Below are 13,695 nucleotides of genomic sequence, written 5' to 3' on the forward strand. Positions count from 1 at the left end.
CCTGCCCTCCTCACAGGGTGGACCAATCCAAAGCTGCGATCCGGGGATGCTGGCCTGGCCTCATGAATAATTAATGTGCTAGAGCCAGTCTGCAGGCGGGGTAGGGATGGAGGGAGGTGGGGGTGCCGCTGGGCGCCTGCGCAGTAGCTGCCCGTGTCGGCAGCTGCGGCGGGTCGCACGGCTCCGGCCCATCTCGGGGGGGCGGGCGGGGGAGGCGAGGCGCGCGAGCAGAGCGCGGGGCACGATGTCGGACGCGGGCGGTGGAAAGAAGCCGCCTGTGGAGCCGCAGGCGGGGCCGGGCCCGGGACCGGGGCGCACCACTGGAGAAAGGGGCCTGCCGGGCTCCTTCCCACTGGTCCTGAAGAAGCTGATGGAGAACCCCCCGCGAGAGGCGCGCCTCGGTGAGGGGAGGGGGTCCGCGCGCGCCTGGGGGCGGGGTTTCCGCAGGGGCGGGGCCCTGTGAGGGCGGGACCGGGAGGTCGGAGGTCAGGTCCTAGCTGTCCTGCGGAGGGGCCTGGAGGGCGAGGCAAGGGGGTTGGGAAGAGAAGGTCGGGGTGAGTCGAGAGAGGCTAGGGCAGATGGGGGTTGGCGGGGAAGGGGCAGGAGGGAGAGGGTGGGGTGGGGGTCACGGTGAGGAGGTTCATTCGGGCAGCCTCACGGCGCGCGACGTGGAAGGGTTACTGAGAAGGCTGATGGGGGTCGTAGCAGCCACTTAAAGGACGCTCCAGGGCGCTTTCCCTGAGGATGCCTGCACCAGAATCAGTTGGGATTCTAGTTTAAAATGCTGGTTCCGGGGCCCCACCCATCGCCCACCCAATCTGTGGCTGTTGGGACAGGAATCTGCATTTGAAGGAGCACCCCACCTCTGTGATTCCAAAGTCCACTAAAGTTTGAGAAGCGCCAATTGTCTTTGTGTATGGACTTCCCCGATCCTGGGAGCAGGACCTTACTTCGTCCCTGCGTGTGCCTATCCCCGGCTACTAGGTACACACGGGAGCTTTTCTGATGCTGAGGTGGGGGAGGGGTGTCAGGAGAGAGGATGCGAGGCGCTCTCCCAGGGGGAGAATGGGGCCAGGCAGGAGGCAGGTAGAGGGACGAGGGTAAGAATGAGGCCACTGTGGCCCTTCACCTGGTTGTTCGGGGCTGAGTCTAGACTTCGGGGCCACTATAGCAGGGCTGGGCTTCTTCTGGTTTCCTAGGCCACAAAGGTCCCTGGGGCCTGTGTGGAAAGCAGGTTTGGCCCTGTTTTTTGGCCTGAGAACAGGAGGTTCAAGGCACAGAAGGAGTGCCACCTATTGTGAGGTTTTAGGGGCACTGAGGTCTGCTTTCTATCTGAGATCTTTGCATTTCTAAGAACCATCAGTGTAGTTCAAGGATTTGGGAAGGAAAATAAGCCCTCTGTGAATGACCTGTCTTGAGTTTATTTTCTTCTTAAAAATGCCATTTCTCTTGTTTTTCTGGGTGTGTTCTGAGGCTCCCATCTCTATGGCTGTCATTGTTGGGTTATAAATAGATTCAGCACATCAGGTAAGGCTAGGCTCCCCCCTCCTGCTTTGGAACCTCATATGCACAGACCCTTTTCTTTGTTTTGAAGGCACTGCATTATCCCGGATGTGAGGATGAGACAGGCTGCTGGAACAGGTGTACACATCTCTCAGGTTCTTATTCAAGATTACCAAGTAACAATCATCCATAACAATAATTCTGCCTTACATTTGTATAGTGCTTACAAAGCACTTTGACATAATCTTACTTAGTCTAACATACTAGTCCTATAAGGTATTATCCCCACTTCCCAGATGAGGAAAGCTGAGGCTCAGAAGTGAGGATGCTTCCTCAAGGTCACCTAGCTAGGCCTTACAACTCGCAGTCTGGCCTGGTGCTTTTTACTGTATCACTGGCAATCAGTGATGTCAATCCCTGTGACCTGAGTGATGGGCCTAGTTCTTTATTATCTCTTATAATTAAAAGTCCATCTTATAAAAACACTGATTAAAAGTATTCTTGGGGCTCCTGGCTGGCTCAGTGGAGCATGCAACTCTTGATAGTGGGGTCCTGAGTTCAAGCCTCACGTTGGGCACAGAGCTTACGTAACAATAAATTTAAAAATAAATAAACTGAAAAAGTAAAAACTGAAAAAGGTATCTATTCTTAATTGCTTAGGCCAGGTAAAACCTCGAATTTATTGTTACTTGTCCTTCAGTATAGCTGTTTTTCTACCTCTTTCCTTTTCCTACCTCCTTTGATCCCCATGATCCCACCCAGCACTGGTCACAGTTATTTCTGAACAGAATGTAGAGTCAGGATTTCAGAGGAGGAGAACAGGGAGGCCATCTGGCCCACCCAGCCCACCAAAGCTTGGCTTTCTTACTTCCCATTTGGTTTTAAACCAAAGCTTGGTACAGAAGGCAGTTGCAACAATTCAAGTTAGAAGCCATGACCAAATTCTGTTTGTTAAAACCTCCACCTTTTTAACACACTGGGTGTGTCCATTTTTATTGGACCAACAGGCTGCTTTTTGACTGACTGTGGCCTAGGAGTCCATGCATGACTGCTTTATTTCCAACATAATCATATTTGATTTCTCTTTTTCACTTCAGAATCCAGAGTTCAAAGTTGTCTCCCTCAATTTGAAAGCCCATTATGAACTTGTCATGATTTTATCTCCTACTTCCCTGATTAGCCTCCCTGTCACTTTGATTTCCTTCTAACCTTGTCACATTTCTTTCATCTTTTTTTCTTAATTTGCCCTTTCTTGGATATCTACGTGCATAACTTTTGGGCTGAGACAATTAGGTGGGATCCGGTCTCCACTAATTGATTAGCTTTGTTTTGAATGGAAACAAGCTTTTCTTCTTCAGCTCCAGCCTCTCCTTCTTCCCAGAAAACCTGCCTTCAGTCTTCTCAGCTTATTCAGGGATAGAGGTCTCTTGAAACGGTTGCTCTTAAAAAGGTCCTGAAAAGACAGCTCCAGGCTCTCTCTATCCAATAAACCTAAAGGGAGGCAGGCAGTTTGCAAACCCAGCATTTTTCATTCAGTATGCTCATTTTCCCTCCGCTTGCTCCTGTAGTGGCCCTTGAGATCTAGAAACGAGTCAGACATAGTTCCTGCCCTCAATGAGCTCACAGTAATAGCAGATGCCTGCTGTGTGCCGGGAGCCCTACAGGACACATATCTCTAGGGGCACCTGGCTGTCTCAGCCGATGGAGCATGCAACTCTTGATCTTGGGGTTGTAAGTTCAAGCCCTACATTGGGTGGAGAGACTACTTAAAAACCAAAACCTTAAAAAAAAAAAGTTACCTCTAGTCTTCACCAAAGAGTCTGCTTTATCCTTACCGTGGAGTCCACTGAGGCCAGGAGAGGTTCAGTAACATGGCTAAAATCACACATCATAGCAAGTGGGTGGCAGAGCTGGGATTCAAGCCCTATTCTGGGTTGCTGTGGAGAAGAATAGCTGGAGGGGACAGGACAGGAGAACACAAAAGTTCTTGGCCTGAAGAATCCTAAAATATCCTTTCCTAAAATATCACTAAGATACCAGAAACTCCATTTTTTTCCCTGAAACCTGTCCCCTGCAGATGCCAGTCCCACAGCCTATTCTGAATTAAACCTGGGACCACATCAGGCCCTGGAACTTGTGAACATTCTGGCAAGCCCAAGCATGGATGAGGTCATGCAGCCATCTCTAAAGGAGGCCAGTGGGCCTGGGTCAAACAACAGGTTATAACTAGAAGGCAGAGGGGGCTCTTGAAATTGATGGGATGGATCAGGGCTCTGAGAGAGATGAGTCAGCCCAGGGAGGCCCACTGCTTGCCTCCTGGGATTGAGTTACCCTCTTGTGTGGTGTCTCATCACAGATTCTGTGTCTGCAGATAAAGAAAAAGGGAAGGAAAAGCTGGAGGAAGATGAGGCTGCAGCAGCCAGCACCATGGCCGTCTCAGCCTCCCTCATGCCGCCCATCTGGGACAAGACCATTCCATACGATGGCGAGTCTTTCCACCTGGAGTACATGGACCTGGATGAGTTCCTGCTGGAGAATGGCATCCCCGCCAGCCCCACCCACCTGGCCCAGAACCTGCTGCTGCCCGTGGCCGAGCTAGAAGGGAAGGAGTCAGCCAGCTCTTCCACAGCATCCCCACCATCCTCCTCCACTGCTGTCTTTCAGCCTTCTGAAACCGCGTCCAGCACAGGTTAGTGCCTGGCCACCTGTCCCAGCCCAAGAAGCCCAGTTCCCACTGAGGGCTGCTCAAGTCCACACACCCAGGGAGGCCTTTCTCTCAGAGCAGGTCCTAGGGGGCTTGCCATGTGGAGAAATCCTCTGCTCCCCACCCTTCAGCGCAGTCCGCTAAGGCTGGGGATAAAAATAGAAGTTCCTCAGCGCAGTTGCTGCCTTTCTGTTGGTTGGTGTGCTGCAGATGGTTAGGACAGTGGAGTGAGCCCTTCCAGTCTGAGCCTTACAAGACACAGACCCCATCCTGCATCTCCTCAGCACTGCTCTTTACCTCTGCGTGCACTTGGCCACAGCTTATTGGGAAGCTCAGGCAGGAGTAATAATAGTAGTAGTTGTAGCACTGGTAATAACAACAACAAGATCAACAACAACAACATCAACTAACATTTATTTACCACTTACTCTGTACCAGGCATTAACACATAATCCTCACAAGAACCTTAACAGATTGATACTCTAAAACCTGTGTTTTTAGGTGAGGAAACCAAGAAGTTAACTAACTTGCCCAAGGTCACACAGTTGGTAGGCAGTGGAGACAAATACTTAAAGCCAGGATGCCTGACTCCATAGCCACGTACTGCTTAGGCACTAGCACAAGGAAGGCATTCCTGCTGCCAGGACAGACATCACCTTCAGGACTCCTCCTTTATCCTCTTGTCCTTTTTCTGTTTTACCTCTGGGGATGGGTGGGTTGGTGGGTTGCTTGGTTGGTTTGTTTTCATGATGCTTGGACATGAACCCTTCACAAGAGACATGGTCCCTGCCCCAGGGAGCCCTACAAAGGCATACAGACCAGTGGATCCCGGGAAGGATCCCAGGAGCCAGTATGGAACCCAGGGGACCCACACCCAAGGAAGTCTCATGCTCTATATTTATTTACTTTATTTTTTTACTTTTTATTACGGAAAAATTTTCAAATACAAAAGAGACAACTATAATGAACCTTCATGTAACCATCATTTGGCTTTCATAATTCTTAACTCATAATCAGTCTTGTTTTCTATAGCCTCTTCCATTCTCTCACCTGATGATTTAAAGTCAGATCCTAGATACTATATCATTTCACCTGTAAATATTTCAATATGTATGTAAAATGTAAGGGTTCTTTCAAAAAACATAACAAAAATACCCGTTTTCCATACAAAATTGACCATAAATCCATCAGCATTCAAATTTCCAAAAAGTTGTCTCATAAATGTTACTGTTTTGCAGTTTGTCTGAATCAGGATCCAAACAAGACCCACACGTTTCATTTAGTTATGTCTCTTATCTTCTGTAATCTACAGGGTCCCCTCTCCTTTTTTTCTTTGCAATTTATTTGTTGAAGAAACTCAATCATTGGTCCTGTAGAGTTTTACACGTGCTAGATTTCTCTGACTGTATCCCCGTAGTGCCATTTAACATGTTCCTCTGCCCCTTGTTTTTCTCCTGTAAAATTAGATCTAGAGGCTTCAGCTGATTGCAACTGAATTCTTGCTTGAAGGCAGCTCATTTTGTGCTCCTCAGGTTATCCTGGAAGGCTGGGTCCGTGGGTGGGGAGGGGGCAGATCTGTAAATGAGCCCACATTTTATACCGTAGGCAATCTAGGTAGCGAAGCATTTGCCTTTGTTTTGTTTTTAAGTTATCCTTCTTAACGAAATACGGCATACAGAAATGCCCATATCACAGCTCGGTGCATCTTCACAAAGTCAACCCACCCACGTAATTAACCACACAGATCAGGTTATAGAGCACTGTTGGTATCCAGGAAATGTCTTGTGGCCCCATTCAGTCATTACTACCCAGAGATAATCACTGTCCTTATTTCCATCACCAAAGATGCATGGAATTGTGTATATCATACATGGAATTGTACATTAATTGAATATATGTGTATATTATATGTTATGTTTGTTTTTACCTATTATAAGTCAATTATGTTTATATTCTGGCATTTATAGGTGCTTATAGCTAGCTTGATAATACACATACAAATTATGTGGGCATCAAAATCTTTTTTTTTTTTTTAAGCTTTATTTATTTTGAGAGAGAGCATGAGCAGGGGAGGGGAAGAGAGAGGGAGAAAGAGAATCCCAAGTAGGCTCCGCGCTCTCAGCACATAGCCCAAGGCAGGGCTCAAACTCACCAACCGTGAGATCGTGACCTGATTCGAAATCAGGAGTCGGATGCTTTACCGACTGAGCCACCCAGACACCTCAGAGGTTTTTTTTTTAAATTTTATCTATTATTTTTTGAGAGAGAGGATCCCAAATAGGCTCCATGCTGTCAGCATGGCATCCAGCATGGGAATCAAACTCACAAACCATGAGATCATGACCTGAGCCAAAATCAAGAGTCTGACACTTGACCAACTAACTCACCCAGGTGCCCCCAGAATCTCTTTACACTAACAAAATATATTTACAAAACATGCTTATGGAATAGCTCTGTGGCAGAAGGAAACCACAATACAGGTAAAGTAAGATTGATATTGAAGAATTGTACACGTGGTAGAAATGAAAGTAGCATTTCCTCTTCTAATTTTTCAGTTCCTTCTGTTAAAAGACATCAGTGGTATGTGTGCTCTGTCTCGCTTCTTTTCTCAGATTTGTGAGAATCGTGCCTATGGCAGTTTGTTCATTTTCATTGCTTGGATGATATTCCATTGTATGATCACACCACAGCTTATCCATTTTGAGGCTGATGGACATTAGAGGTGTTCCTAGTTTTAGGTTATGCGTGGCACTGCCGTGAACATTTATGTGTGTGTCTTTTGATAAATACATCTGTGCATCTCTGTGGGGCATTTACCTAGGAGTGGTATGGCTGGGTCATCAGACATGTATACTTTCAGCTTTTGTAGATCCCTCCAAATAGTGTACAAAGTGGTTGTAGCCATGTCTGCTCCTCCCAGCAGGGAGTGGGAGTTCTAGTTGTTAGTCTTTGGCACCTTGGCTCTTTGTTTTACAGGTGTAGAATTTGAGGGCTGCACTATTCCCATAGTTACCACATTGGTCCCTGGTCATTTCACTCTCCTGATTACAATTCTTTGTAATTAACTTCCTCTAATAGGATCCAGTGAGTACATGATCTGGTGAAAACCTATCATGTGACACCTCCGCTCAGAACCCTCCAGTGGCTTCTCCCATCTCAGGACAAAAGTCAGAATCACTGGCACTATTGACATTTGGACCAGATAATTTTTTGTTGTTGTTGGGGGAGGGGGAGGGGGAGGGACTGTCCTGTGCATTATAGATGTTTAGCAGCATCCTTGGCTTCTACCCACTGGATGCCAGTAGAACACCCCCCCCCCCTTCTTTTATGTGGACAGAATCGTCCCTGTTGAAAACCACTGCTTTATTGGGATTAAAAGCCCTATATTTTATGTTTTGTACCAGTCGTGTCAGTCTGTCCTCTCACCCTTTCGCTTCAGCCACATTGGCTTCCCTTCTGTTTCTTGAACATACCAGTGCTTGCCTGCGCGCATCCTGGTACACTTGATGTTCATTCTTTCTGAAATGTTCTCCTCCCAAATAGCCACATGGCATCCAACACTTTTATAGATATTTTTAATTTATCTTGTGTAATGTCAGCCTTCCCCCGCTAGAATAACATTCCACGAAGGCAAGGATTTTTACTTGTTTTGTTCACTGGTTTGTCTTTGCAAGGACGGTACCTGGCATATGGTAGATATTTAACAAATATCTACTGACTGAATATTTTGTGTATTCCTATCAGTAGCATTGAATGAGCAAGCCAAAGATACAGTTTTTTTGTATATAACTTATTTCTAATAATACACAACTTTTGAATTCTGAAAGTGCCTTTAATCCAATGTCCACTCTAAAATGGTAGCCAGAAAGGGCAGAGAACAGGATTCAGAGTCAGCTAGACCTGGACCCAAATTGTAGTTGGGTCACCTACCCTCTGTGTGACCCTGGGAAAACCAGGTTGTTTCTCTGAACCTCAGTTTCTTCATCTGTAAGATAAGGTTAACACCTGTCTGTCTTTCAGAGTTGTCCAAAGACTAAATGAGCACAGTGACTGATATGTCTCAAGGGACTCAAAAATGGAAGCCATTTCATTGTTCAGTCTGTGTCCTTAGCTCATAGTATTTCACAGAGAAATTCGGCTGTTTCTCATTATTTGAGAACTTGAAACCACAGGAAGTAAAGGGGGTATAATGATTTAATGTTTTGCTTAACATTTCTGGGGGGAAAAACACAATCGGAAAATCCTGTCTTTTTTGAGAACCTCTGTTTCCTTTTGAGCATTTTGTTCCTAAAGGAAAGAATTCTTTCCATATTTGTGTTGTTGAATTGAATCACTTATGCCAGTCTGGCTTGGGAGTTGATGCTGCTGTGGTTTTTCTTCACTCCAAGTGGCAGTGGCTGGTGCAACCTTGAGATTCAAGCAGGTGTCTGGGTGTGTGACATGAGTGAGTCTTTCTGTCCGGCGGGCTGCTTTGGGAACCCCTGCCTCTGTGTCTTTCAGAATCCTCCCTGGAAAAGGAGAGGGAGACACCCAGTCCCATTGACCCCAACTGTGTGGAGGTGGATGTGAACTTCAATCCTGACCCAGCTGACCTGGTCCTCTCCAGTGTCCCCGGTGGGGAGCTCTTCAACCCTCGGAAGCACAAGTTTGCAGAGGAGGACCTGAAGCCCCAGCCCATGATCAAAAAGGCCAAGAAGGTCTTTGTCCCCGATGAGCAGAAGGTAACCTGATATCTGTTATAAATGAAGGTACAGTGTTGGTTCAGGAGCCCAGGGGCTGTGTTTCTTCCCATTTGATTTTATGTGGAGGATCCTCTCTCCTCGCAGATACTATTTAGAAAGGCATGAGTTTAGAGCATAGAGTCATATCCTGCAGCAGTTGGTAGAAAGAAAGGGAGTCAGGTAGCATTTGGCCCAGTGCGACTCCCTGTACCTTCTGTCTTTTCTTACCGGCCACCACTGTGTTGATGTTCCCACTTCCCTGGCTTTAGCCCAGCCTTCGGGCAAGAGCTCACCAGGCCACAGGAACTGGGGTTGAACGAGCCCTTGCTTTGAAGGACAAAAGATAGTTGTATGTTGCCATCCCCAGGGAGGAGCAAGCAGCTTTCAAGCTGATGCTTTTGTAGGAACTCAGAGAGGGGGAGAGAGAGGAGGATTTTGTAGTCTTTCCATCCTTTTTTATGAAAAACTCAAAGGAACGTATTTCATCCAAGGTTTGGAATCAGGCAGACCTAGGTTCAAACTCTACTTTGCCACCTAAGCCTAACTGAGTCTCAGAGTTCCATCTGTAAAATGGGAATAACCATACCTGTCTCTCAGGTTTCTGAGGCTTTAATAATAATGACAATGAAAATGGTAAACATTTGTATATGTTTACCTTCTATGTTATGTAAACCTTACTATAAGCCAGGGACTGTTGTAAGCACCTTGTACATGTTAACTCATTTAATCCTCAAACAACTCAGTGAGGTAGTTACTGTTCTTATCCCCCATTGTAAAGATGAAGGACAGGAGACATTGAGAGGTTAAGGAACTCAAACAGTTCCACCACTGATAAGAGGCAGAGCCAAGATTTAAATTCAGGGGACCAGATGCAGGGATGCAGGCCCTTAGCCATAACCAAAATGCAAGGCAAGTGCGCATACAGCCAGGGCCTTACGTTGAAGTAGCACAGAGCAGGCTACCAGTGAACCCCCTTCCCTCCACCACATATCCTACCCAAGGACTTCTGTTTGTTATTCCACCTTCCTGGGGAAAGGTTAGGGCCCCTCCATGTCCTTGACACGTGCAACTCCTTCCCTGGGGTCCCAGCTTTCGTCTGGCCACACCAGATGTGTTTTATGAGGAGCATGGAGCGTGGGGTGCGGCAGGAGGGGAAAGGTTGGGTTCCCTCCTGGGGAAAGAGGAGAGACCCACAGAGAACACTTTCCCACAGGATGAAAAGTACTGGACGAGACGCAAGAAGAACAATGTAGCAGCCAAACGGTCCCGGGATGCCCGGCGCCTGAAGGAGAACCAGATCACCATCCGGGCAGCCTTCCTGGAGAAGGAGAACACAGCGCTGCGGACGGAGGTGGCTGAGCTGCGCAAGGAAGTGGGCAAGTGCAAGACCATCGTGTCCAAGTATGAGACCAAGTACGGGCCCTTGTAACCCGTGCCCCTGCTTGGGCAGCACTGCCTGCACCTCAGACCTCTGCCTGGGGGCTCCCTGAAACCCCACACACGCGTGGAGACTTATGACTCGTCACGGTCGAATGGTGGCACACCTGCTCCAGGAGCGTTCACGTTCAAGCTTCATTATCACACGGCCAGCGCACGTGGCGACTTCTCTGGGGGGCCAGCCTCCTCACCAGTGGGGATGCGAGAGAATCTACGTAGACGGGTGAATCAGCCTTAGTTTCTATTCTTGGATGTCCCAGTTGAATCGGAAGGGGACCTCTGGGGTACAGATCTCCTTTCACAGGGCGCTCAGGCTTCCCTGACTCTCCCTCAGTCTCCGGCCTAGGCCATCGAGCCTTTCTCCACAGAATGAGTCGTGACCCTTGTCACCCGATGTCTTCTCAGGTAGCGGGGCGCATTTCCAGGTGGGGTGTGTCTGTCATCCACCTCACCCTCCCCAGAAAGTCGTTGAGAGAGGCATCCTTTCCCATCCCCCTCAGAGGTAGAAAGACACAGCAGCTCCTCCATAGTGTCCACATGGGTGCCAGGCCACAGGAGCAGGGTCTCTGCACAACCTGGGATGGGGTGTGGGTCTGGGGCCTGCAGCACAAGTGCACCCAGCTATTCTTAGCTCCCACACCCCTTTTCTCCTGTGGCTCTGAGGCCTGGAAGCCAGGGAGGAGGCCCTGGTGATGGTCTCTCTCCACTTTCCATTTGCTTTGGAGGAGGGACTCCCTGGGCGGCTGGTCTTTGAGTCTTGACCACAGTGCAGCGGGAGGCCTTCTCATTTCCTCTTCTCCAGGTCGGTCACTCATGGAGGCCACCTGAAACTTCTTTGTCCCACTACACTGGGCCTCTGGGCCTGCTGTTTCTTTTCACCCAGTGACCACGCTCAGATCTTGGATTTAAAAGGAAAACCCCCCCTCGCCTAGGAAGCTTAACTTCCTGGAGCCAGGATGCACCTTCCGCATGGTGTTTAGAAAACCGGCCTCCATAGCCCCTTACACTGTGGGCGGAGAGCTGGGGCATGTTTCTCAAGAAGTTCCTGTTTTTTCTTGCTCTGCTCTCCAGTATGGGCCAGGCCAGAGTCCATTTTCCCTAAAAACAGAAGAGGGCTTCCCAGTTCTTGCTTCAGGACCCCTCCCCCGTGCTAGCTGCCCGGAGTGTCAGCCGGCAGGACCTGGTGAGGGATCACCAGGAGCACAGCTCAGCTCTTGCACGGAATAGCAGCCTCTTGGGCCGTGCAGTTGGGCTAGGGTCCCTTCTGTCTGCATCCCAGGAGACACGGGCCACCCACACAGGCCTGGCTGTGGTGTGGAGGGGAGGGGTCTTCGCAGCTGTGGCTCTGCTACCTCACAGCTGCTCCTTTCTCTTGTGTCGGCGGACTCAAGTCGTCCTTTTTCTGTACCTGGAAGATTGAGGAAAGCTGTGGAACCCTCTGCTCACTGTGGTCAGCAGGGGTACCTGGAGATGGGTGTATTTATTTGCTCAGGGCGGGCAGCCTGTGGTAAAGAGGGGTCAGAGGTGAGAGGCGCACCTTGTCGTGCTTAACCACTGGCTTTATTTAAAGTGGTGGCTCCGAGTCCAGGCCCTGACCCTAAAAGACTTTTCATAACAGATGTTAAGACCGGGGGAAACCATGCACTGGCCATGGGCCACACCCCAGGAGAATGCCACGGCCCTCTGGGGACCTGCACACCTGCCCTTCCAGGGTACTTGACAAGGGTCCCCGAGGCCAAGGGAGGCCGCCCCCTCCCTCTTGATTTTTACTTTGTGGTTCTATAAAAACCGTGTTCACTTTCACTGTATTGTAACCACAACAGGGCCGTTGCATCCGGCATGTCCGTGTCCTGCCCCGGGCAGCTCGCCCGCCCGGGCACTCTCTCTCTGGTCTGGCTACCCACCAAGAGGGCAGTTCTCACTTTGTAATTGGTAGAAGAGCCTCCAGCTTAAAAGCTCTTCATTTTCTTTGGCCAGAAAGTATATGGCTCGTGTTTGTTTTGTTTTGTTTTGTATTTTTAAGGATGGACATTTAATCTCCGTATGGTGTCCATGTTCCGACCCCAGCGGGTGGAATGATGGCCTGGTGTCTCTCCTCTTTGTCTCACCTTCTGCCTGTTCATTGCCCTCCCTTTCTTCCCCGCCAGGCAGTGGGTGTCTGGTTCCTTCCCAAAGTGCTTACTTGGAAAGAGTGTGGCTGCTGACCTCTTTTAGAAGAGCTCCTTTGAGTTGGGAGCCTGGCAGGGACAAGAAGGAGGGGTCCACAGAGGTTGACATTTTGAGGAAGAGGAGTGCTCAGGTAAAGCATGTATCCTTCCCAGGCCTAAAAATCGGGTGCTTGGAGCAGGAGAGGCCTGCTGCCTGCTCAGTATCCCGTCAGGAATTGAGAGTCTCCTTGACTCTCTCCTGGACCCTTTCCGTCTTGGGGCTGACAGCCAAAGAGTGAGGCTCCTGTGCTCAGACCTTTGACGTCTTTTAAGAAGCACTGGAGGCTAGGGAAGCCAGCCAAACGGCTTTCCTTGGGTTTATGATAGCTTGGGGAGTGCATGCCTTCCTAAGCTCCCTGTCTTCAGCTTCATGGCAGCCTCATTGCAACCTCAGAACAGACAAACCAAGAATGAGCTAGAATGTTGAAAGAATATACATATAATGTATCTCTCTCTCTCTCTCTCTCTCTCTCTCTCTCTCTATATATATATATATATATATATGTATATTTAGAGAGAGAGCTTTCATGATGGCTAGCACCTTGTGGAGGACCTGGGTAACTCGTACCCTTGGCCAAAGGAAGAGGTTTGCCTGTCCGGGTCCTGAGGTTGGGGAGGGTACTTGGCAGTGACCCTGGACTCTGGGTAAGCATTGCCCTGTGAAGGGGGCTGCTGTGGCCCCAGGCAGGCAGCTCATACAGTCCTCTAGCCTGAGGCGGGGTAGCAGGCCTGGGAACCAGCAGGGGAGAGCCCCTTCGTGCTGGGCAGCTCTCCATCCAGGCCCCTGGGGGCTCTGCTCCAGGTGACACAAAGGGCCAAGAACCCCTGGTTTTCGTGGCAGAGCCCCACCCCAGAGCTCCTTTGACATCTGTTAATTAAGTGCAATAAATTTTTCTAGAAAATGGCAAAGATGACTTCCAGGTGGATATTGCTATCATATGGTGTTGGGGATGCCAGAACACCACTTGGTTTTATTTTTCTAAGTGCATGTGACAGAGTGTGTGGGGCTCTGCACCCTCCCCTGGGAGCTGGCATTCCAGCGGGCCCCTCGCCCCTTTACCTTTGGTGGGGGAAGGAGGCAAGGAGAAAACCCCTTCTTCCCAGTTGGAGAGGGCAGAAGCAG

General features: G+C 49.1%; 1 protein-coding gene across 7 annotated transcripts in view; it reads left to right on the plus strand.

The window, feature by feature from the left end:
- TEF (TEF transcription factor, PAR bZIP family member) overlaps positions 1-12,422 on the plus strand; it is a 21,940-nt gene extending 9,518 nt beyond the window's left edge. For 2 of the 7 annotated variants that reach the window (XM_015077895.3, XM_027070633.2), the window contains exons 2-4: positions 3,875-4,192; positions 8,708-8,928; positions 10,142-12,422. In XM_015077895.3, coding sequence (XP_014933381.1) covers positions 3,875-4,192; positions 8,708-8,928; positions 10,142-10,357 — 755 coding nt within the window. In that variant the 3' untranslated portion in view covers positions 10,358-12,422. Of the gene's footprint in view, positions 1-131; positions 402-836; positions 985-1,594; positions 1,642-3,859; positions 4,193-8,707; positions 8,929-10,141 lie in introns of those variants that run through there. The other 5 variants (XM_053226848.1, XM_027070631.2, XM_027070632.2 and 2 more) reach the window with 5 other exon arrangements.
- The last annotated feature ends 1,273 nt before the right edge of the window (positions 12,423-13,695 follow it).

Source organism: Acinonyx jubatus, chromosome B4 (genome assembly GCF_027475565.1).
Source record: "Acinonyx jubatus isolate Ajub_Pintada_27869175 chromosome B4, VMU_Ajub_asm_v1.0, whole genome shotgun sequence".
NCBI lineage: Eukaryota > Metazoa > Chordata > Mammalia > Carnivora > Felidae > Acinonyx > Acinonyx jubatus.